General features: G+C 47.5%; 2 protein-coding genes across 2 annotated transcripts; one reads left to right on the top strand and one right to left on the bottom strand.

Moving 5' to 3' along the window:
* The first annotated feature begins 68 nt into the window (after positions 1–68).
* On the top strand, positions 69–12,785 carry LOC135805147 (pre-mRNA-processing factor 17-like). The gene is made up of 17 exons (XM_065319146.1): positions 69–456; positions 3,030–3,116; positions 3,735–3,795; positions 4,115–4,183; positions 4,604–4,655; positions 5,130–5,167; positions 5,563–5,655; positions 6,038–6,087; positions 6,278–6,374; positions 6,620–6,743; positions 7,088–7,178; positions 8,496–8,643; positions 9,485–9,549; positions 10,019–10,203; positions 10,784–10,961; positions 11,376–11,488; positions 12,108–12,785. The coding sequence occupies exons 1-17, from the start codon at positions 271–273 to the stop codon at positions 12,214–12,216; spliced, it is 1,746 nt and encodes a 581-aa protein (XP_065175218.1). The 5' UTR covers positions 69–270; the 3' UTR covers positions 12,217–12,785.
* A 974-nt stretch (positions 12,786–13,759) lies between these two features.
* Positions 13,760–22,557, bottom strand: LOC135805148 (uncharacterized). Its single transcript, XM_065319147.1, has 4 exons — positions 21,975–22,557; positions 18,099–18,208; positions 16,374–16,528; positions 13,760–14,606 (listed from the first exon to the last, which is right to left on the bottom strand). The coding sequence occupies exons 1-4, from the start codon at positions 22,025–22,027 to the stop codon at positions 14,508–14,510; spliced, it is 417 nt and encodes a 138-aa protein (XP_065175219.1). The 5' UTR covers positions 22,028–22,557; the 3' UTR covers positions 13,760–14,507.
* Between the last annotated feature and the right edge of the window lie 241 nt (positions 22,558–22,798).

The following is a 22,798-nucleotide window of genomic DNA, read 5'->3' as shown; positions in this document are numbered from 1 at the left end:
TCCTTTTCAATGTTGATCGTTCTTTCTGAGAAAAAAATGCATGCACTGATTTCTTTTCAGACATTTCACGATCACACTGTTTCATGATTCAGTTTGACTTCGTTGCAACGCTGGTTGATCGAATGATCGTTGAGTGATTTGGAATTATTTTCATCCAGCTACATGTAACTGCTGTTGACCTGGAATCCCCACGTTGGTGACCGAATATGTGAGCATTAGTGTTGAAGTCCAAAGTAGCCTCTTCTGTGAATTCTGAGCCAATTTGCCACAATGAACACTTTAGCGGGTTACAACAGCAGTGATGACGAAGGCCCAGTTTCAAATTTCGGCGAGGCCACAGCTTCTGCTGCTACTGCTGCTACTTCCGAACCTGTTGCAATGGCGAGTGCAGCAAGTGCTTCTTTCTCCGCAGCCGCTTCCATGCGTGTAGTTGCTGCGCCAGAAGTTGCAGTCAAGGTAAATTAATAATATCATCTCAGTAAATATTTTGAGTACCATCGCATGCATGATGTGCATGCTATATACAGTGGGAGATATTGCCTTGGTGCTGAACACACACGCGTGCGCGAGCGCGCACACACACACACACACACATGCGCGCGCACACAAACACAAACACACACACACACATACTGTACCACTAACTACTGTTGTGGACATGGAAATCCGGTCGCACGTCTAGCGGCCCCAGGGTGCCGGCCATGCAGCCGTGGATAAGCGGTACACACATGCATTTTATGCGCTGCGCGCTAGTCGCACCGGATCAACATGTGTCCTGCATGCAGCGTTCTGTACTCGCTGAGGTCACCGTCCCCGGTCAATCGACCGGATTTCCACGTCCACGACAGTACTGCTGTAATGCATGACTGCCACTAGGGCCACAGCACTCCATAAAGGAGCCAGATTCGGGCAGGGAGAGTTTCACGGGCACATCCATGCTGAGACATGTCCTGAGCACGTCGGAAACGTCAATTGCAGAGCTGGCAGTCATGTTGGCATTGGAGCCGCTCTACAGCCGAAACACGTTGTCCACGGTGGCAATTGTGGCATGAAATTCCAAATGCAGAACGAAAGCAGCGATGACACATCCGACCTTTGAGGGATTTTGTCTGGTCTGGTTGTCTCTGCTATTGACATTGGGAAGGCTGGGTAGGTCACTGATACACACACACACACACGCACCTTGACCTTGGCCTTGACCTTGCCCATTGCGTAGCAATGATAGCGCATTGTTATTTCTCCAGTCCACGACAGAATGACTGATGGCATTTCAGGTCGCCGCTTCGACAGAACATGCGGCCGCAGGCGCAACTGTAGCTAGTAGCAGAGGGTGCCTTGGGTGGTTGACGGGCAACGGCACGCCACTCCGGACGGCTCTGGGCTGCATCGTAGCATCCACATGCTGGTACCGGTGGCTCAACCGGGATTTTGTCTGGTCTGGTTGTCTCTGCTGTTGACATTGGGAAGGCTGGGTAGGTCACTGATACACACACACACACGCACCTTGACCTTGACCTTGCCCATTGCGTAGCAATGATAGCGCATTGTTATTTCTCCAGTCCACGACAGAATGACTGATGGCATTTCAGGTCGCCGCTTCGACAGAACATGCGGCCGCAGGCGCAACTGTAGCTAGTAGCAGAGGGTGCCTTGGGTGGTTGACGGGCAACGGCACGCCACTCCGGACGGTTCTGGGCTGCATCGTAGCATCCACATGCTGGTACCGGTGGCTCAACCGGGATTTTGTCTGGTCTGGTTGTCTCTGCTGTTGACATTGGGAAGGCTGGGTAGGTCACTGATACACACACACACGCACCTTGACCTTGACCTTGACCTTGCCCATTGCGTAGCAATGATAGCGCATTGTTATTTCTCCAGTCCACGACAGAATGACTGATGGCATTTCAGGTCGCCGCTTCGACAGAACATGCGGCCGCAGGCGCAACTGTAGCTAGTAGCAGAGGGTGCCTTGGGTGGTTGACGGGCAACGGCACGCCACTCCGGACGGTTCTGGGCTGCATCGTAGCATCCACATGCTGGTACCGGTGGCTCAACCGACGCGAAGTCATCCACAATGACGTCCCTCCACCTCTTGCGTGGACCATGTGCCGGGCGCGGGGCAGGCAGTTCACCGAAGAAAACACACTTCGGCAACCGGTGATCCTCCATCCGTGCCACGTGTCCAAGCCAGCGCAAACGCCGTTCCCGTACGATGAGACCAATGTCCTCAGGCACTCCTAGGGTCTTTGCAAGGGCTGAGGATGTTACGCGTGTCTCCCATTGCTGCTGTCGCGACACTCTAACGATAGTTCTTATACACTGGTGGTGGAAGAGGTTGAGATGTCGTAGGTCCGGAGCCTTCGTTGTCCAGGTCTCCGCGCAGTACAGGAGGGTAGAGAGCACCACGGCAACATACACGCGACGGCGACACTGTAGAGTCAATGAACACAGCCAGATGGTTTGTCCTCCCACGACGTGCAGGGCCGCATTGCCAAAGCATCCAAAGCCTTTGGTAGCTTGATATGAAGCACACACACACACACACATACACACACACACACACACACACACACACACACACACAATATCGTACAAACATACACACGCACACAAGACTGTTTTATAAGGGAAGATAATCCAGATATGACTGGTTTAGAGATGTCGCGGACACATGGCCTATCAGAGTGAATAACGGCTTCATGTACATTGTTATGCCTGAGTGCCCTAGAGTGCTTTGTGGCCCGTGGAATTTATTCATTTCTACTTGATCCTCTCCGAACAGCTAGCTGTTTCGATCTTGTTACATCTCGTTAGCGGAGCTCAGAGTTTCTGGTTGAACCGATCCAAGTCTATTGAATGACAAAGCATTTCTAAGCAGTAAACACGACGAGATTTGCACCAGGGCTGATAACTTTCACGCTAACCAGATAGAATGGTCAACCAAGCCGAGGCGAGGGAGCATGATTTTGTACTTGTATATTATCATCCTGTGCTGATGGGTTTTGTTGAATTTGTTTTTGTTTTTGTAGGAGGATGTCGCCACCGGATCCTTTCTGCAGCCGGACACGAAAGAGATTTCGTACAACCCTCGCTATGAAGAGATGTATGGGCCTGAGGTATGGCCAGCCAGTCACATAATGTTGTTTCTTGTCAAGCGGGGTTTCACGAAAGGTGTTTTGTGATGCACAGCACATCTTGCACCGCTCAAGAACATTGCAAACTCGTGAATTACCAATCACACAGACGAACAACTCCTGAGCCTAACGTAGTGGGTGTGATTTGGGGTTTCCCCGGTTTCTCAGTCGTCGCATCACGTATCGCATCGAAAAAATCCACTACTGTGAATTTGGCTTTACTGTTGCCGACTCTGTGCCTGCGTGGAATGCCGTTATCACACAAGATAGGAAGTTCCCATGGCCCTTGCCGAAATGCAGTACAGTGTATGCATGGTCGGTTGTCATGAGACAGTTTGATGCGGCAATAATTGGAGTTTCATTTTATTTGACGCAATTGCAGTTCAGATACCATATTTTTGGACCGAAGTATTTTTTTTACTTGCAAGTAAACAAACGTGAGGCATCTTTCAGAGTTTTCAAGTACTAGTAAACCTAATCAACAGTATGAATAAGTGGCTATCCGAATGTCAACACCCTAAGAAAAATATCCTGGCCACGGTTACCCTGTGGTCGTATTTTCATGCCTTTTTCATGCCAATGTGCTTTTCTTGGGTGCAGGTTGGTCCGGAGAATCCGTTCAAGACCCGCCAGCAGAAGGCGCATAAAAACATGTTGGCTGGTAAGTGCGAGGCCGTTTCCTTTTGGCTGCCAATTTCAATGAAGTGATTTGCGGTTGGAGTGTGCTTCTAAGTGATGTTGCCACCCCGGGGAGGTCCGTGACAGGCTCCGGTGCAACAGTGAATAAATGTAGTCTCGAAGACTGGGCTGGAAACTAACTTACCGGTATAATCCGGAGTGCACTGATGTCCATGTCTTGAGGTACATCCGCCAGGGAAAGTTCCACTGCACCACCACTTGTATTTGATTGTTGGGGTTGATGGGCATTGAATCTTTTTTTCTAAATACTTTTGTTTCATGTCTTCTTCTTTGGCTTTCAGGTTATGTGGAGCCAGCACACGTAAATGCTTTTCAGTTTGAAACGCAGCGTCGTACCTATCACTCTTATGGTTAGTTACGGTAGAATCAAATTCTTCCCTACTCAGTACTGAAGTACATGAATCTTGGTAACCTATCTCTCCCTTCTCTTCCTCCTCCTCTTCCTCCTCCTCCTCCTCTTCCTCTTCCTCCTCCTCCTCCTCCTCCTCCTCCTCCTCCTCCTCCTCCTCCTCCTCCTCTTCTTCTTCTTCTTCTTCTTCCTCCTCCTCCTCCTCCTCCTCCTCTCTCTCTCTCTCCCTCTCTCTCTCCCTCTCTCTCTCCCTCTCTCTCTCCCTCTCTCTCTCCCTCCCTCCCTCCCTCCCCCCCCCCCACACACGCATGCACATGCAGGCACACATACACGGCAAGTTAATGGATTTCCCGAATACACTTTTCCTGTCTTCCTCATGTAATGTACATGTACATTGTGTCTACATGGGTGTGTTCACTAGGTTATGCTGTGGATCCAACTGTTGACAACGCTGCTGGTGTTCCTGGATCGACGTAAGTTCACCTGCCGTGCCGTGGCTTCAGCACGTTTATTTTTGCTAGGTAATGTCGCATAGCTTGCACATACACGACTGTACAGTCAAGCAGTGGACTGAACGGCTCTGTGCTTGTAACTCAGAGTTTCATGCACAGCCGTGCAGTCCTGTGCAATCCCTCGTACATGTACATGTATGTAGTTTTGGCTATCTAGGCATGCCACCATCGCGTGCAGGTACAGTGTGTCCTTCTTTTTAACTTACTAAAATTTTAAGTATTGTAAAGTAAGTTTGAAATAGAATGTGTGTGTCTTGTCAACTGACTACCACACCGCTCAGTTGCTATTCACTCATTCACAATTTGCGCTGAGATCCGTGAAACGTACCACTGTTGATTTTTGAATACAAAGTTGTCGTTTCAGGCCAGTCACTGGTAGATTCCGTTGTGGAATACTGAGTCAGACTTTGTGCATATCTTGCTTCCGTTGTCCAGGTTTATTGGTGAGGTCGAGGCGGCTGCTGCCAGCAAAGGTAAGAACTAAGAACACCGTTCACCTCGTTCGGACTGGTAGAGCCGTGGAATATGAACTGAAAAATGCCGGCTTCATTTGGTTACTATAGCCTATAGCTCACCATTCAGTCACATCATGGTTATGTAGCCTGAAGACAGAAAACCAATGACAGTGTCCACGCTGACACTGGCCTGTGACCAGTCATGTCGCTTGAACAGGTTTTGTACAAACCGATACTAATCCCGTCACTCGCCTGTATAGTAACTATCCCAGCGCTTAGTCTGAGCATTCTTAGCACTGGTAGAATGAACAGCTATCTGCTTGTAGCAATGAGAATATGGACTGAATTCATTCATAGTAGTTTACCATAGAGCCGGCACAAGCTGCTCTGCCCACCTTAACCGTTCTCTGCAGGATTGACTGTCTTCGAAAGCAGCAAAGCGAGGCCAGGTGACAAGCGAAAGCGTTCAGATCGTGGTGATCCGTCCAAGATCGATGGCTATCACGGTGAGTCTGTCTGCCTGTGCGTGTCTGCCTTGTACGCACAAACACTACGTGTACATGTATTGTATGCGAGTCGAGACTGATCTACTGTAAAACATCCATCTTCTCTCCTACTAGTATGCGTGTAGGTGGCTCCTATGGGAGGAATGGGCAGTAGTATAGCATGGGTGAATAAGATGATGATAGAAAGGCAGCGACGAACACGGTTCAGTGTATTTTATATGCCGGTATGCATTTTGGGAGCACTGGCGGCGTGACAAATTTGTATTCTTGCAGTATGCATGGCTGCCACTGTGGGCTGGATTGTGCTGAACAATTTTAATTGTGACTCGTAATCGTTCATGGAGATTCTGATCTGTCAGCCTTGTTTCATTCTCATTCACAGGACCCTGGGCAGGCTACGTGGATGACGTGACAGTCTCTCGTCCATCAGAGGTTAGTCGCCACTACAAAACTGCGTGTGTTGTTGCCCTGATCAGATCGATTGGCTGTTTGTGACTTTGGGCCAATGTGCTCGACTTGTGCATGCTTGCTTGCCAGCCGTATCCAACCATACATCTCTCTCTCTCTCTCTCTCTCTCTTTCTCCCTTTCTTTCTTTCTCTTTGTGCACCCGCAATCCACAGGAGCAACAGGTTGTACTCGACAAGTATAACGACGCCAAAGTGGCTCAAAGTCGTCAGAAAGACGACAAGACCATTGATGAGAAGACACAGCTGCATAGTAAGTTGGGCTAGGGTTCACATGCATCATCGCTCATTATTGTTTTGTTTTCATCTCTCTTTTGTCATATGGACTTGATGTTTTCACTCTCTGCTGCGTTTCGTGTAGCAAATCGTGGACTTCCCGGTTCCTGTTGTCTCATGCCTACTTGTAATGAGTATTTTCAATGTCTCCAGTAATGTTGCTTCATGCGCTTTTGTGGTAACGTTATTGCCGTTTTCCGTATTCTGCTTCTTGCCGTGCAGTCGACGATCCTCTTGACTACCAGGGCAGATCGTTTCTGCATGCACCTCGTGACCTGGATGTTGACCTTCACTCTGAGGATGGTCCCGACAAGTGCTTCCTGCCCAAGCGCTGCATACACACATGGTATGTACCATTCGTCGCACAGATTGTAATTCGAAACATGAGATGTGTAATGGAACCGGAATATTATGATAATAAAGTGCAAGTTGTCTGCTAAAAAGGAGCGGTTGGCTTCCTTGCTCGTGTGATGGCGCGGGCTGCTTCTTACTGCTCCACTGTGTATGCTAGATGTGTGTGTCTCTGGCTTGGAGACTGTGCACTCAGCTGAAGTTATGTACTCTTCTGGTCGTCAATATGCGTGTGCATGTGTGTGTGTGTGTGTGTGTGTGTGTGTGTGTGTGTGTGTGTGTGTGTGTGTGTGTGTGTGTGTGTGTGTGTGTGTGTGTGTGTGTGTGTGTGTCTTCCAGGACTGGCCACACGAAAGGTGTATCGGCAATTCGACTATTTCCCAACTCCGGCCACTTACTCCTCTCAGCCAGTATGGACTGTAAAGTCAAGGTATGTTGCAATGCATGCCTGTCCAGTGTCAACTGTGCATGGACCAAAGTGTGCAGCTCCGTGTATGGGTTCAGGACAGTGCAATTCATCGTGTACGCTATTCCAAGGTCAAGATACAGTACTAATTGGTGTCACGGATCATACTGATTCCGCGCTACAGTGCAGGCATGATTCATGACTTCCACAACTCCTCATCAAAATTACGGAAAACGGGTGTGATCGTGGATTTGAGTGCATGGCTGCAGGGCGTGATGCAGACAAATTAGTAATTACTGACGGCAGTGCGCCACTCACTGGTCCATAGTCACAGCTACATGTACAGTACATAGTGTTCATAGTTTGACAGCAGCATGAAACCAGACGTAAACAAAAACAAGGTGTATCTACTCGTCTACCATGTGCAGTACAGTCAGACCTCGCTTATCCGGTCCTCGTTTATCCGGATCCCTCGCCATCCGGAAGAAAATCGCTGGTTACCAATGTGCAGCATATGTTACGCATACAACATAACCGGACCTCGCGATCCGCATACCGGTGCATGATTTTGTGTACAAACTGGTTAAAATGTGTACAAAAAGCTTCGTCGTATCCGGTTGCATGTGGCTTCCAGAAGCTAGAATCAGGGAGTTGTACAGGCAAATGAGGTCCTTGACCTGCTGGGCCTGGGTGCATGTGGATAGTTGCATGCACTTGTCATTTTTCTCACTTGTTTTACATACTGTGCACGATAGTTGTACCGCATAGGACCCGTCTACATGTATGTACGATGTCACTGCTTATGACATGCCACATGCATATACAGTATGTGTGTTCAGTTATCCGGTTCCCTCGCCTATCCGGATATTTTTGTGGAAAACATATGTGTGCGGTTAAGCGAGGTCTGACTGTACATGTATAATTATACTCTTGGTCACAGACTCATGGTTATGGTGAGTGTGTCAAGCCTTTGTGTTTGAGCACTCCTTGTCTGAGTTAGTTGTATACTGTTGTATTGTGCACGGTGGAGTGCAAGTAGTGTGGTCTGTAATGGCAATATGTACAGACCACCGTGACAGCATGCATGCTGGCTGGCACAGCTTGTCCTTTACCTTAGCACAGTGTAATGACGGATAGAAAGACGATAGCTGAAACAGTACTCTCTTGCCAAGTAGCATCACTACTTGGTGTGTCAAGCTGTATATTCTACTCCCAGTGATTGGATGGTAATGGGGGCTATACTATTTTCAGGTTTTCAGGTCCGTATTCTCTCCGCAATCATTGAATTGCGGTTTTTATTCTCCCTACCTGCACTCTCTTCTTGCATTCTGTAATGTACAGCTTTGGGAAGTATACAACGATCGTCGGCTGGTACGTACATACACAGGTCACAGCAAGGCTGTACGTGACATCTCATTCAACAACGATGGAACGCGGTTCCTCACTGCATCCTATGACCGCTATGTGAAGATGTTTGACACAGAAACCGGTGAGTGTGCTTGCTTTGCCCGCCCACATTTCTGCGTTGCTTTTACAACCAGTAACATACATGTGTGTGTGTGTGTGTGTGTGTGTGTGTGTGTGTGTGTGTGTGTGTGTGTGTGTGTGTGTGTGTGTGTGTGTGTGTGTGTGTGTGTGTGTGTGTGTGTGTGTGTGTGTGTGTGTGTGTGTGTGTGTGTGTGTGTGTGTGTGTGTGTGTGTATAGTAGGGGTCTGTGTGACTGTGTGTGTGTGTATGGTAGGGGTCTGTGTGACTGTGTGTGTGTGTGTATAGTAGGGGTCTGTGTGACTGTGTGTGTATGTGTGTGTATATAGTAGGGGTCTGTGTGACTGTACTGCTGTGTGTGTGTGTGTGTGTGTGTGTGTGTGTGTGTGTGTGTGTGTGTGTGTGTGTGTGTGTGTGTGTGTGTGTGTGTGTGTGTGTGTGTGTGTGTGTGTGTGTGTGTGTGTGTGTGTGTGTATAGTAGGGGTCTGTGTGACTGTGTGTGTGTATAGTAGGGGTCTGTGTGACTGTGTGTGTGTATAGTAGGGGTCTGTGTGACTGTGTGTGTGTGTGTGTGTGTGTGTGTGTGTAGTAGGGGTCTGTGTGACTGTGTGTGTGTATAGTAGGGGTCTGTGTGACTGTGTGTGTGTGTGTGTGTGTAGTAGTAGGGGTCTGTGTGACTGTGTGTGGGTGTGGGTGTGGGTGTGGGTGTGTATAGTAGGGGTCTGTGTGACTGTGTGTGTGTATCTGTATCTCTGTGTCTCTGTGCGGATATCATGGATGTGGGTTTTTGTTTAGGACATTTTCACCGTAAACTGTATTGTCCATGTCCTCCCTGTTGTACCCAGGCCAGTGCATAGGTCGCTACACAACAAAGAAAATCCCGTACTGCGTCAAGTTCAACCCCGATGAGGTACGTAGTGTACCATGCACGTGAAATGCACTGCATGGTGCAGTGCTCTCCGAGCCAAAACATCGCTAGGGATACCAACTAACAGTGACACGACGTTTCCAGGGCCACAAACACCTGTCAAATGTCAGTCGGCAAGAAGCATGAGCTCCAACGTTAGGAGTAGCTACCTTCTACTATTACTGCTGAAGTCACAACATCTCAGGATCATTGAGTTCACTTTTCGATTATTGTCATGTAGTTGTGGGTTTCGTCGCTTCCATGGTTTGTCCTGTAAAGCGAGGTCCATGAGTTCAGCTGACTCTTGTTGCATTCAGTCCATTGCACATTTATGACTGCAGGTAGTATTCCTATATTCACGTTCTTGATTTGGCTATGAATGTAATGCAATCTTTTATGATCTGTGTGTGTGTGTCTGTGTATGTGTATGTGTGTGTGTCTATGTGTGTCTCTATGTGTTCTTCTGCTCCAGGACAAGCAACACATCTTCTTGTGTGGAACTTCAGATAAGAAGATAGTCCAGTGGGACACAACAAGTGGTGACATTATGCAGGAGTATGACCGGCATTTGGGTGCCGTCAACACCATCTCGTTTATTGATGACAACAAACGAATTGTCTCAACATCCGATGACAAGAGTCTGCGAGTTTGGGAATGGTAAAGCCCGTCATTCTTCCTCCTGTTTATGCCTCTCTCTCTCTCTCTCTCTCTCTCTCTCTCTCTCTCTCTCTCCTCTCTCCTTGTCTGGTTGTATTTTTGGGAAAGATTCGCTTCCCGCTCACCATTGTAATTTTTCTGCTGATCACGAAAACGCAGTATTGTGCGTTTAGACTTTACAGTCCATTTCAAAACTATAGACGCGTACCTAGGCAAAAACCGTTATGCCAGCATCTATACCACATAAAATCTGTGATCACTTTGTGCATAAAAAATTTCCAAATTGGGCGTCTGTTATTAAACCAATCGTTTAGAAACTATATGAGAGTAATTGTGGAGCGGACCTGAGCAATATTCCGAAAACTATTCTCAAAAAGGTCCAGCCAAATTTGAAATATTTCAAAAACCCTACGCGTCTATAGTTTTGAAATGGACTATAGAGTCCGTGTCTTTCTTTGCTACCATTACCCTTTATCACTATAGATAATGTCAACATGATGTCCTGGTGTGCAAACAGCAAACAGCACATCACTTCAACCTCGTACCGTTGTGTTGCTGTTCATTGTTGTTTCACGTGTAGGGAAATCCCCGTGGACAGCAAGTACATAGCTGAGCCGTCGATGCATGCAGTATCAAGTGTGGGCATGTCGCGCAACAACCGATGGATGGTCTGCCAGAGCTCCGACAATCAGATCCGCGTCTACGATGCAGCACACAAGATGCGCCTCAACAAAAAGAAGACCTTCAAGGGACACATGGTAGATTGCTATCTAGTTGCTGCTCATTGTCCCTTTGCAATACTTGCAACTGAATGCTTTAGAGAGAAAGATGGCTGACAACCGCTTTGTTTAGTTGCTTCTCAATCTCAGTGAATTCGCTGACTTTCTTGAAAAATAATTAATTGATGTTGTAAAATTATGACTTGACATAAGATGTGGATATGTGAGTGGATACGTTCTGTTGAAGAACTGCATGAGCATAGGTAATTGGCTGTCTGTCTGTATTAATTGTGTTGCCTTGACGATGCAAGTTTTTTCTTGTCTGGTTGATGCATCACCACCACCAATCACCATGATATATAGTTCCATTTTCCTGTGCTACTCGTGTGCATGTACGTGTGTGTGTGTGTGTGTGTGGATGTGTTTGTGTGTGCATGTGTGTGCATACTACAGGTTGCAGGTTATGCGTGCCAAACGGGCTTCTCTCCCGATGGCCGGTACGTGATCTCCGGTGATGGTGATGGTAACCTGTGCGTGTGGGACTGGAAGAGCTGTAAACTGTACAGGTAAGTCAGGACCTGATTCTCAGCCTGTGTTTACACGAGAGTTTTCAATCCGGCCTGAACCACAGTACATGTTCAGTTTGAAGAAAATAGTGGGTATTTTGTGTTTACAAGGAAGGAGTTGGCCCTGGAAGATTTCTAATTTCAAAGTAATTTGCCGACAAAAGTTCATTAATTTTGGTCACGTGACTTGAATACAGTCAGACCTCGCTTAACCGCACACATCTGTTTTCCGCTAAAATATCTGGATAGGGGAGGGAACCGGATAACCGAACACCGGTTATGTTGGATGCACTGTGTATGCTGCAATTCTATAACCAGCTATTTTCTTCCGGATGACGAGGGATCCGGATAAGCGAGGTCTGACTGTATATGATTTGGTGGGGAATTTTTGAATGTGCAATGCTTTCCAATCCTGGCGCCAAGTATGCACGTCAAGTACACTTCATGTCAACCTGAAATGCCGATGGGCCATGTTAACACAGCCTATTTAGTCCATAGACCGCTGGCTGTGTAAGATAAAGGTATGTTTGTCCTGTGTATATCCCCCTTTCTGTCTGTTTTCTGTTGTCCCTCATACAACGTTTGCTTCCCTTTCCTCTCCATTTGTTTCCCTTGGCAGCAAAATGAAAGCGCACGATGAAGTGTGTATTGGCTGCGAGTGGCTTCCGCACGAGACCTCCAAGGTCGTGACGTGCGGCTGGGATGGCCTCATCAAGCTCTGGGACTAGTTCTCCGTGGCGACATATGTGTGTGTGTGTGTGTGTGTGTGTGTGTGTGTGTGTGTGTGTGTGTGTGTGTGTGTGTGTGCGTGTGTTCATATGTGTGAGTCTGTGCGTGCGTGTGAGAGTCTGTATGTGTGCTGCATACTTGATAATAAAAAAATCTTTCTTTTCCTTCATCTTCTGACCCAACCTCTGGGCTCTCATTCCTACCACCAAGCTGGTAAATTTCAGAAGACCTTTGTACTTGAAACAAAAAATGCTTCACCATAACTTCATGAAACTCTAATATTGTTTGTAATCACCACAGCCATGAAACTCCCATGTCATCTAATTTCCTGTGTTAATGCTCAGTCACGTTTATACTCGCACACACACAAGTTTTTTTCATTTTACGTTTTGAATAGCAGGATTTCGGTCACATGTCCACGTTGATTTTGTGCCTGTAGGTTTAGTGTTGCTTGGTTAGCTTCACCTCCATATGCAGTCTGTGACCTTGGACCGAAATATTATTGTACTCATGATGATCATGATAGAAATTTGGTAAAGTTCAGGTCTAGTAATGGCCAATCCAGTGACCAACATCTCATCTAGTGTACTACTCACTGTGTAGTATTGTAACTGTGGAGTGTTCACTGTCAACACAGAAAGTAGGTGGTGGCGGTGATGGTGTATACCGTAGTGTCTTGTATTAACGGCTTAAAGCCTACAGTAGAGTCGTGCGCCCAAGAACGTTGTTTCCAAGGGGTTAGCCTGGGGCGTTCTTATTTTTCAGCAATCTGGCTGCGTTCTTATAGCACGTTCTTATAAACAATCTGTACTGGATCATAGTATCCCACAAGCTGCCAGAAAACCAACACCGCCGTTCTTAGCTTTACTTTAGGCTGTGGCGTTCTTAGAATTTCAGGCTGGATGTTCTTGGGCTCCACGTTCTTCAGCGCGACTCTACTGTATCTCATATAGAAGACTGTTTGGAATAGAAGCCTGTTTGGAATAGAAGCCTGTTTGAAATAGAAGCCTGTTAGGAATAGAAGACTGTTTGGCATAGAAGCCTGTTTGGAATAACGTTAGAAGCCTGTATGGAATAGAAGCCTGATTTTCAAGACACAATGTCGGCACATATTGCATTAGCCTGGTTTTAGTGTTGACACACATAGAAATACCTGGTTTGAATAGAAGCCTAGCCCTTACATCGGCTTCTACAGGAATAAGCCCGGCTTTGATACGCGACATCATGGTATGTGTGTGTCTGTCTGTTCCTTTCAAAAAGAGATTTTCAATTTCACAGCTGTGCCAGTGCTCGTATACCGGAACTCTCGCTAGACACTATCCTGTGGAGTGTGCTGCATACAGTGCTCAACCAACCTGCTCTATGTCTGTCGGCCCTTCGTAAGAGGGGACATGTGACCGTTTTACGGCAATGTTCAGCACAGGATAGGTGTTTCTGGTAGTGATACCCAGTGGTACCCAGTGATACCCAGCGGTACCCAGTGGTACCCATCCATCTTAGCCACAAATCCTAAGCCTGGCATAGTCTTGCCACACAATCACGTCAACTGTAGCCAACACAGATTTGCAGGTTGCTGTACCGTAAGAACTTTGAATAGAAAATACTCTGCGAGGCCAGGAAACCAGGAAAGCGAGAAGGCGCTTAACTGTTCCAGGTGCTCTGAAGAATCTGAGAAGGTCAGAATAGAAATAATATGCTAGACGGGTGGTGGCCTAATGAAATACGTAATTCTCTACATCAACGGCATGAAATCGTGATGAGTTGGCTGCTGATCAAGTTCCAGATAAATAATGATACTGCTCAGTGTGGGAGTTTGCCGATAGACTACCTCAGCTACCCGGGCTAGAGCAGTAGAACTGCTGTCAAAGATGATTCCGTGATTGTTGAGTAACGTCCTTGTGAACCACTGCCAGAGGGGATGAATGGCGAAGAGTGTGTTGCAAGCACTTACAGGGGGCTGCTGCTGCTCGGTACGAGTGCCCACGCTTCCACGAGGTCGCAGCAGCCGCATTGTTGTACAATGTCGCTGGAATCGCACCGCTGAGGAGTAGTAGTGAATAGATGAGTCGCATGGCCTAGCAAAGCTGCATGGTCGTCCATTGCAGTTATAGTTAGCAGGGCTGATCTCTTGCTGTCCTGAACTGTAGGGTATAGAGCGCAAAAACATGATTGCTGGAGTGAGAGCCAAGCAAGTCACCGCCTGGTGCAGTGTAGGCAGGCTAAGCCCTGATCAACATGAGAACATCTTGTGTGCAGCGATACGGGGACACTTAGACTGTGAATGTCAGCATCATTGCGAACTCTGTGAGGACTGCCGCTGCTGCACGTGTTGCTCTTCTTGCGGCTGCTTGGGAAGGATACGGACATGGTTGATCGGTAAAAGTCCATACTTCACATAGAGAAATCCGCATACACGTGCACGCACACACACACACACACACCAACAGCAGCAGCAGCAGCAACAACAACAACGACAACACACACACACACCCACGCCGATCAAACACGGACAACACCATACATCACCAAAATCAGTTGTCAGTGCTCTACCCGCCATATGACTACTAGTGCAGCCAGACCTCGCATAACCGCACACATCCGTTTTCGACAAAAATATCCGGATAGGCGAGGGAACCGGATAATCGAACACACATGCTGTATGTATGCATGGCATATGCTGTCAATCGGTGACCAGCGATTTTCTTCCGGATGGCAAGGGATCCGGATAAAAGAGGACCGGATAGGCGAGGTCTGACTGTATCATCATTGGACAAGCATTGCATGCACATTGCACATGGGCACGCAATCTACCAATATTGTACATGTACACACTTTTGAAACGGTTCATTCAATTCATCCAAGTTTCTTTGTATTCACCCATGCTAATGGTGCTAGCAAGGATGAAAATGCCAGGGTCCGTAGAGTTTGGAGCGCTGAGTCGAATGGTGTTAGTCCCACGTGTCTCCGACAAAGCTTTCTTGAGATATTTCCGTTCGAAAAAGTTTCGCGGCTGCACCTTTCAATTCAAGACTCACAACACTAGGGGATCTGAAAGTTCTAGGTCCGGGAGCTGTTCGCTGTTTCGTCACTCGTCACGGTTGTGGACTCATCGTAGCGTAAATGAAGCTGGACCATTCCATGCGGAAACTAAAATATTTCTTTCTCAAAGCACAACCACACAGAGGCCAGAGGACGTGAAAAGTCTAACTCAGAAACGGCTGAAAGACCGCATAACCTCAAGATTTTGCCGACATGGTCTTGGTCCGAAGAAGCTGTGACAAACGGTTCTCCAATCGAACATGTTCCGAACAATGGCCCACCTGATGCTCATGAACAATGGCCCATCTGATGCTCATGAACAATGGCCCACCTGATGCTCATGAACAATGGCCCACCTGATGCTCATTTCTCGCATGTGCACATCGACATAGTTGGACCACACCCGCCATCCAGTGACCATAGTGCTCCTTCCTACTCGCTATGGTCGACCGTTTCACACAATGGCCTAAACTGAAGCCGTCCCACTGTCTGACGTCACTGCTGAAGGCGTCGTCGCTCACCAGTTTGTCTGCACCTGGGTTTCTCGCTTCGGTGTGCCGGGCACCATCACCATTGATGGTGGATGGCAGTTTGAGTCGTCCCTATTCTCTGCCTTCACCGATCTGCATGGTTCCAAACGCACTACTGCCTATCACCTACCAGCCAACGGCATGGTTGAATGATTTCTACGCCAACTTAAAAAAAGCTGCACTGTGTGCCTCTACCAATCCTCAGCGATGGATTGAACACCTTCCGCTCGTCCTGCTCGGCATTCACTGCTCCGTCAAGTCCGACTTCAATAGTAGTGCTGCAGAGATGGTCTACGGCTCCATTCTTCTTCTTTTTTCGTTGACCTTTGTTATAACTTATAATTATACTTCCCTGCATAGCAATGCATGTATTTTATGCATAGCAGGCAGTTAACAATACGCGGCTCTATTGGCCAAATCAGTACACATTCACTGCGGAGGGACCTCCAGTATTGGGAACACAGTTCCATGAGTCCCTTGTTACTCATACTAACGCATCACTAGTGTGTTTGGTGCATGGAACATGGCTAGTACATGTAGGCAATTAGCATGTGGGATTCTTGCAGAGTTGCACCGGTTATGCTCACCTTCTTTGTTCTGAAGTTCTTCCCTCTTGCCCAGCCATCCTCATGGATGTCTGTGATCACCAAGTAGTCGCCTTTGCACAGGTCAATCTCATCAGCCATGGCCGCCTTGCGGTCGAATAGCGCATGCGCCTCCCTCCTCTGCTTGTCAGGCGTTCCTGGCAAACACAGGAGTTTTGAATGAAGCATGAGTCCAGAGTAGACCCAGCCAATGGAATACGGGGGATGCATATCGGTCATGGCATGAACATATTGGAAAGAAATTGCCCCATGATTCACGTACAGGGTAGGTCCTACTAGACTTTCTGTTTCTGTGGGTTGCTAACACTCTTTTTTTTACTCCAAAACAGCTACGCAAAGCATCATGGGATCATGTAATTGCAGTTCATGGACCCATGCATGTGACGCCATTCCATGGTTGTGTTAAGATACAGCAGCAATGATCAAGGTGCGGAGTGTATGCTGTCACTACTGACATTAGAGAGTGTAAAAGAACTCATGAATTCACCCTTGACTTGTCAGGTGGCTTAGAGAGAACTTCTCTTTTACAGCTTGTCTCCTGACGAATGCGGCCACAAAGCCTCACTTGATTCGTCAGTAGTGAGTAGTAATATGACGTACAGACTAACAGTTACAGAGTATACTCTCTATTATCGCCCGTGGGCCGGCACCAGAAAAACTGCTTGTGCAGCTTTACGGTTGGAAGTTGTATGCCGGGACATGATTATTGAGGCTGGACTAAAAATCAGCCGTCTGTGCACATAGCCGCTAGATTCTACTTGTAATGTATGCACAAGTCCTTGACATCAGCTAACAGCTAGCACTGTGCCTCTGGCAGTGTCCTTTGTCACTGAGGCTCCATGGTGTCATCAGAACCTTGGTGAACCCAGCACCCACATCACTCTCTCTCTCTACCTTAGCTGGACCATGCCGGCTCAAAATGTGTGTGGTTGCCAATAGCAACACATAGTAAAGAAAAATAACAGCCCTCTGCCTCGGCTACATTATAGTACATTAATTAACCATCCACAATCGGGGCAGAGCAAACATGTGCCTGGTGCGCAAGAGGCCACTCAATGAGGTTTACAGTCATGAATAGGCTGGCCCGTGGCAGTGATTGCACAAGTCCAGCATAATACAGCATGATCCTGCTGGCCCTTCAAGTCTCCACTATGACTCAAGAGTGGAGTGACCATTGTACCATGCATCATACCAAGGTCACAGATGCTGGCACTGCAATTTTACTGACCTGTGCTCAGCACCACTATGGCCAGTATGGGCAACTTGAATGTACTATGTGTAGTAGAACTAGTCAGGACTCAGTGTAGATTGTAAGGATTGCAAGACAACCCTGCCGCTCGATAATGAATGCTAAGCCCGGCACTTCAGGCCAAAATATAGGACTGCCCCATGTGCTGCTCTCCGTGACCTCACTGGAAAACTCAGAATGAATGCTACCTGATCCAATCAAGAGGTCAGCGTGCAAAAGAAAACCTCAAAGAAAACCTCGCAACGGCCAAACCCACAGCGGAAACGTGCCAGCAGTGACTAAGTTCTCTTGATAAACAATACACCCAACACGTTCCCTAGAGATAAATCAAGTACATGACATTGTAGCACTCCCAGCTAGCCCATGCACCCTTACTGGAGTCCCATGGCTAGTCACAAGTTGCAGGCGTGACATGGTGGCATTAAAATCTAACTTACTGAACAGAAACAGTGACTCACCAAGAAAGGAAATCTGCTGGCCACCTGTACTGCCATAGTCTTCGTTCACACACACGAGAACGTTGCCATCGGCATGCTTGACGAAAGGAGTCTGCGTGATCTCCTCAATCCTGTAGTGATGGCAGCCAACCAAGCAAAGGAACCCAGCAGCATACACAGCTGATATAAATACTAAGTGAAACCTCGCTAAGAAGAACACTGATAACACAAACTTTCGCTTTAGAAGAACTACTTGTAGTATTCACAACTCTCTAGGATGAATTACTGTGTATTCACTGGGTATAAAAATATAGATAAAGAGAACTCCCGTTATTGCGAACAAATACCCCCGATGATCGGTCCCGGCTTGGTGTTCGCCCCCAAAAGATGTTTGACTGTAGTACCGTACTGGCAATATATGTTGCCGCGTAACGCGTAACGCAGGGGGGGGGGGGGGGGGGTGCGGCGTAACGCGCGACCAGGCTAGTGCGACAAATTTTCGTGCGTTCGTAACGCGCATCCGGCGGGGTGCGGCGATCTTTTCATTGCAGTTTGCACTGCAAAAAAAAGCTGAAAACTGTGAAAGCACATGTACCGCGTGGTGAAAAGTTCAAAACTGGACGCAGCAGGAAGTCCTGACACTCGAAGGCGCATCATTCAGTGGTTGGCGATCTCAATGGTTTCTTCTTTCCCGAGGTCGTTTTGTGAAGAAGAGCGATGTGTTTACCAGTTTCCTTGTGACAATGCGGCAATATAGAAACCTGTGTAACGGCTCCTGTGCGACTTTGCATGTAACGCCCTGCGTGCGGTAAACATGTGCCAATGTAACGCTTCATGGCCTCACTGCGACCATATATATTGCCAGTACGGTATAGTACACTGCATAGAATATGCCATAGAAAGGTTCGGTGCGGCGCATGGCATGAGCCATCACTTCTCGCACATCACACTCCTCATCAAGCCTTCCATTGGCAGCTGACTACATTTACAAAGAAACTGAAGCAGAATGGTTTTCACCGAAAGATGGGGTCAGGAGACATAGTGGCAATGATACGCAATAGATAAGATCGTGCGTCTTGTAAGCAGATGTTAATCCTCACCCAGAACATGAATTGCATATTAATAGTATTCTACATACAAACAGTTGTCAGTGGACAAGTACGCCTGTACAACTGTATTGCATAGTCCAAGACAGTAGACAAAGTCCCATTGGTCATGATCTTGGTCATTGCCCATGGCAATGCAAGGACAAAATCATCTTGTGCAGTCTCAATCTCTGTCTCACCTCTCCAGCATATTACAAACAACCAGCATGTCACTACTAAACTGCGGCTGTCTGGAGTCCAATCTGTTCGTCAAAAATGCTTGAGAGGCATTTTGCACAGTTGGAGGTGTTACGTTTCTCCTGTGATCAAGTATTTGCAGCTAGTGTGGAGACTAATAAGGACTCGCATGATTCTGCCAGCAGCACTACAACAGAACGTCAAACTTCTGTTACGCAAATGTTGATAATGATACTACTGAGTAACCTAGCAATGCTGTCACATTGTAGCACTACCTTATACATGTATGTCTGACTAGAGAGAGGGGGGGGGGGGGGGGGGGCAGTACGAAAATAATTGACATAAGTACCGTAAAGTCGCGGATAAAAGCCGGGTTTGCATACAAGCACATCGCGGATAGAAGCCTGAAAATCAAACGGGTCAAATGCATATAAGCCTGTCGTGCGTAGAAGCCTGCCTTCTATGCAACTGAGCGAGGATCGGGTAGGTCAAGAATGCATGCGCTATGTACAGTGCATAGTAAAACTGCCGCCATACCGGTAGTCAGTGGTAGATCTACGCATGTTGCGCGTAGAAGCCTGACATACAAGCCTGGCAAAAATATCAGTGGTGCACTATGATAAGCATGGTTTGAACTTACTTTGCGCACAAGCCTGGTTTGCATTAAAGCGGCTTACATGCTTATAAGCCCGGCTTTTATCCGCGAGTTTACGGTAAGTTAGCACTAAACACAAGTTGTGATTGTGTGCCCTGATCTACCCATGTCTGTATGTGGATGATGCTTTGTCATGCGTCCATGTCGTATGTAACATTGCTCCAGTTTAGAGGCAACTGCCACCGGTCATGGCCATGAAGACCCTGTCAGCTGTCCAACACAATCATGCAATAATAGGACTGTGCAATACTCAATAGGCTGGTGTCAAACTACATGCGTGCAATTAAAATGTACTGTTTCTGCTCGCCCAATCTATTTCTGTGCACCCTACCCAGTGGGCCATGGGACGTCCTTACCCCCCCCCCCCCCCCACACACACACACACACTGTGACATAGGCACACGGACAAGGGGTCATACTCGTACAGTGAACAGCTTGATTTAACCACAAATCTAGTCCTACCATTATACATGTTCAATAGGGCATGCCTTCGCATACATGTTCAATAGGGCATGTCAAAGCATACATCATCAATCACGGTGATACCTCAACTATCCCCTTGCATAATCCATCTGGTCCATGCACCACTAGACGGAGTTGCTGGTGGTATCCTACCCAATCCCTCCCGTACCACTCCCTGACCAAACCATGGAACCCAGTTGAACACCCCTCTCAAGATCTCTCCCGTGCGGCACAACCAGTCTAGACCTGATCATGATTTTTATTGTGCTTCTGACACATTCCATAGCCACAACTTAGTTACTCTCCAAGGGATAACCCCTGCATGCACCCTTGCAATCATCTTATCCTTCCCATACCCTACACTTACACTACACTACACACTACACACTACACTGCCTTACCAGTGGTCCACAACACTAAGTCCAGGAAGGGGTTCTAAAAGAAGTTACTCAGATTACTGTTTTCCTTTTTACTTGAAGTAAACGTTATCGGGTTTTTTTTACAGTTTGGCGTAAGCGTAAGGGGGGGGGGGGGACTAACATGACAACACTCAACCGAAATACGGCCTTTTTTAAATTAAACAGGTACTAGGTGCGCCACACTACAACACTGTCAATTATTTGTATTCACATCATATCCCACACTGCTGACCTGTGCCTTGGCTGTGCCTGTGGCTTGGTGGATATCAGTGGGATCTTGCCTGCTATCATGGTTTATGGCTAGATCATCTGATTGCAGGCATAGTATTGGCAACGATTGACACAAGCAACTAGCTGTGGTCACTAGTCAATGCCACCGCTAGGGTCACACCTTGTCTCTCTCAGACACGCTTTCAGCGTGACACAAAGCCACCCAAGGAGTGAGTTTATCACAATGGTGATAACAATCATCACCTTGTCCGAGCCAGCTGGGAGTTCACGGCAATCGAACAGCAGTAGTAGCTTACACTTTTTACGTTTACAGGCACACTCATGCATTGGCCGTTGACTGCTAGGATAGGACATTAGCGACAAAAGTCATAAAATTAATCGAATCGCTGGTTTCCTATCCTACCAATCGGCCGGACACTGGGACACTTCTTTCGTAAACGGAAGGGGACGTATAAGTTACTATAACGACGTTACGTCGACTGGCTCAGCGGTCGTAAGTAAAGTTCGTAACTACAAGCTTCCATTCTTCTAAGTGTTCTCCCTCCGTACACAAGTAATTTCCTGAACATCTTTTATTAATTCGAGGCAATGAAAACTTGAGCGATGTAGATCTACTACGTGCCACTAAAGTCTACACATCAAGCACTTCTTCCCGCTGACCCACTTGACAAAGAATGTACATTCCCCATACGAAGCAACACACTCGATTTCCGTGAACGGTTATCATGGTTATATGCGGATACCGACTTAGACACTAGTAATGTCTTGCAATTATGTACATCGGTAAGGGGAGTATATCGATCATCACACACGACACACGAGCTATGCGCAGTGGAAGAATACTCACAGCGTCCGACTGCCATTCTGGTCGGCTGCTGGCATGGGCTGCACACTCTCCATTGGAAACAGCTTGGACTTGGACTTGCAGACCGCTGTTGCAACACCAAAAATCTCAGCTACACACCAGAGACTATGAGATTGAGCAGAGCACAACTACTTCTCGACTGCTGCATTCGTCAAACAATCGTGATGTCCTCCTTCCCGCCGTCGTTGAGCCTGCCCTCACCCTACCACAAGTAACCGTTGAAGAACGGGTCTCGCAACGCGACGTCGACGCAGCATACAGCCAATACACGTTTTCATCCAAGTATCGAAAGTGGAAACACTGCTTGTCCGTCCCCAGCTTGCTCTCCGCTCTGACGCACCTCACTGCTTTTCACTGTCTTTTAGTTTTACTGTCTCTGCCTCTGGAATCTCTCGACGGCCAGGTAGATCTATCTACCTACAGCCAAACAAAATTTTTTAATAGTTCACAACCAGCGGCGCGGCCTGTCGATCTTCGACACTTCTTGTCGGCATAGCCGGTCGACCAGGGCACTGTACTGGCGCTGCAGTGCAGAGCTTGTTTGATCGCGTGTCGACCAGCATGCACATCACTCACCATAACCAGCGCAGCGCGCGTAGCGCGTTCCAAGGACTGACTGCATGCACGCGTAGTAGCGACTAGCGCAGATATCCTGGCCGGCCGCGGCACTACACTGCGGCTAGGCGCTAGGCTGCATGCACCGGCTGAAGTATGCAAAAACCAGATAAAATCATGATCAAGCACTCTTTGAAGTCTTTGCGCGGCATATGCCGGCATGAGCATGAGACACAGTAATACTTATACTA

Source organism: Sycon ciliatum, chromosome 1 (assembly GCF_964019385.1).
Source record: "Sycon ciliatum chromosome 1, ocSycCili1.1, whole genome shotgun sequence".
NCBI lineage: Eukaryota > Metazoa > Porifera > Calcarea > Leucosolenida > Sycettidae > Sycon > Sycon ciliatum.
This window is presented reverse-complemented; position numbering and strand designations above follow the sequence as displayed.

Bases quoted from the DNA above. Each gene is read 5' to 3' on its own strand.
- LOC135805147 (XM_065319146.1), top strand. From the start codon at position 271: ATGAACACTTTAGCGGGTTACAACAGCAGTGATGACGAAGGCCCAGTT. The intron at 5,656-6,037 runs GTGAGTCTGTCT...TCTCATTCACAG, and splicing joins CAAGATCGATGGCTATCACG to GACCCTGGGCAGGCTACGTG. The intron at 10,204-10,783 runs GTAAAGCCCGTC...TTTCACGTGTAG, and splicing joins AGTCTGCGAGTTTGGGAATG to GGAAATCCCCGTGGACAGCA.
- LOC135805148 (XM_065319147.1), bottom strand. From the start codon at position 22,027: ATGGAGAGTGTGCAGCCCATGCCAGCAGCCGACCAGAATGGCAGTCGG. The intron at 18,209-21,974 runs GTGAGTATTCTT...CCATCACTACAG, and splicing joins CAGAATGGCAGTCGGACGCT to GATTGAGGAGATCACGCAGA. The intron at 16,529-18,098 runs GTGAGTCACTGT...TGTGTTTGCCAG, and splicing joins CCAGCAGATTTCCTTTCTTG to GAACGCCTGACAAGCAGAGG.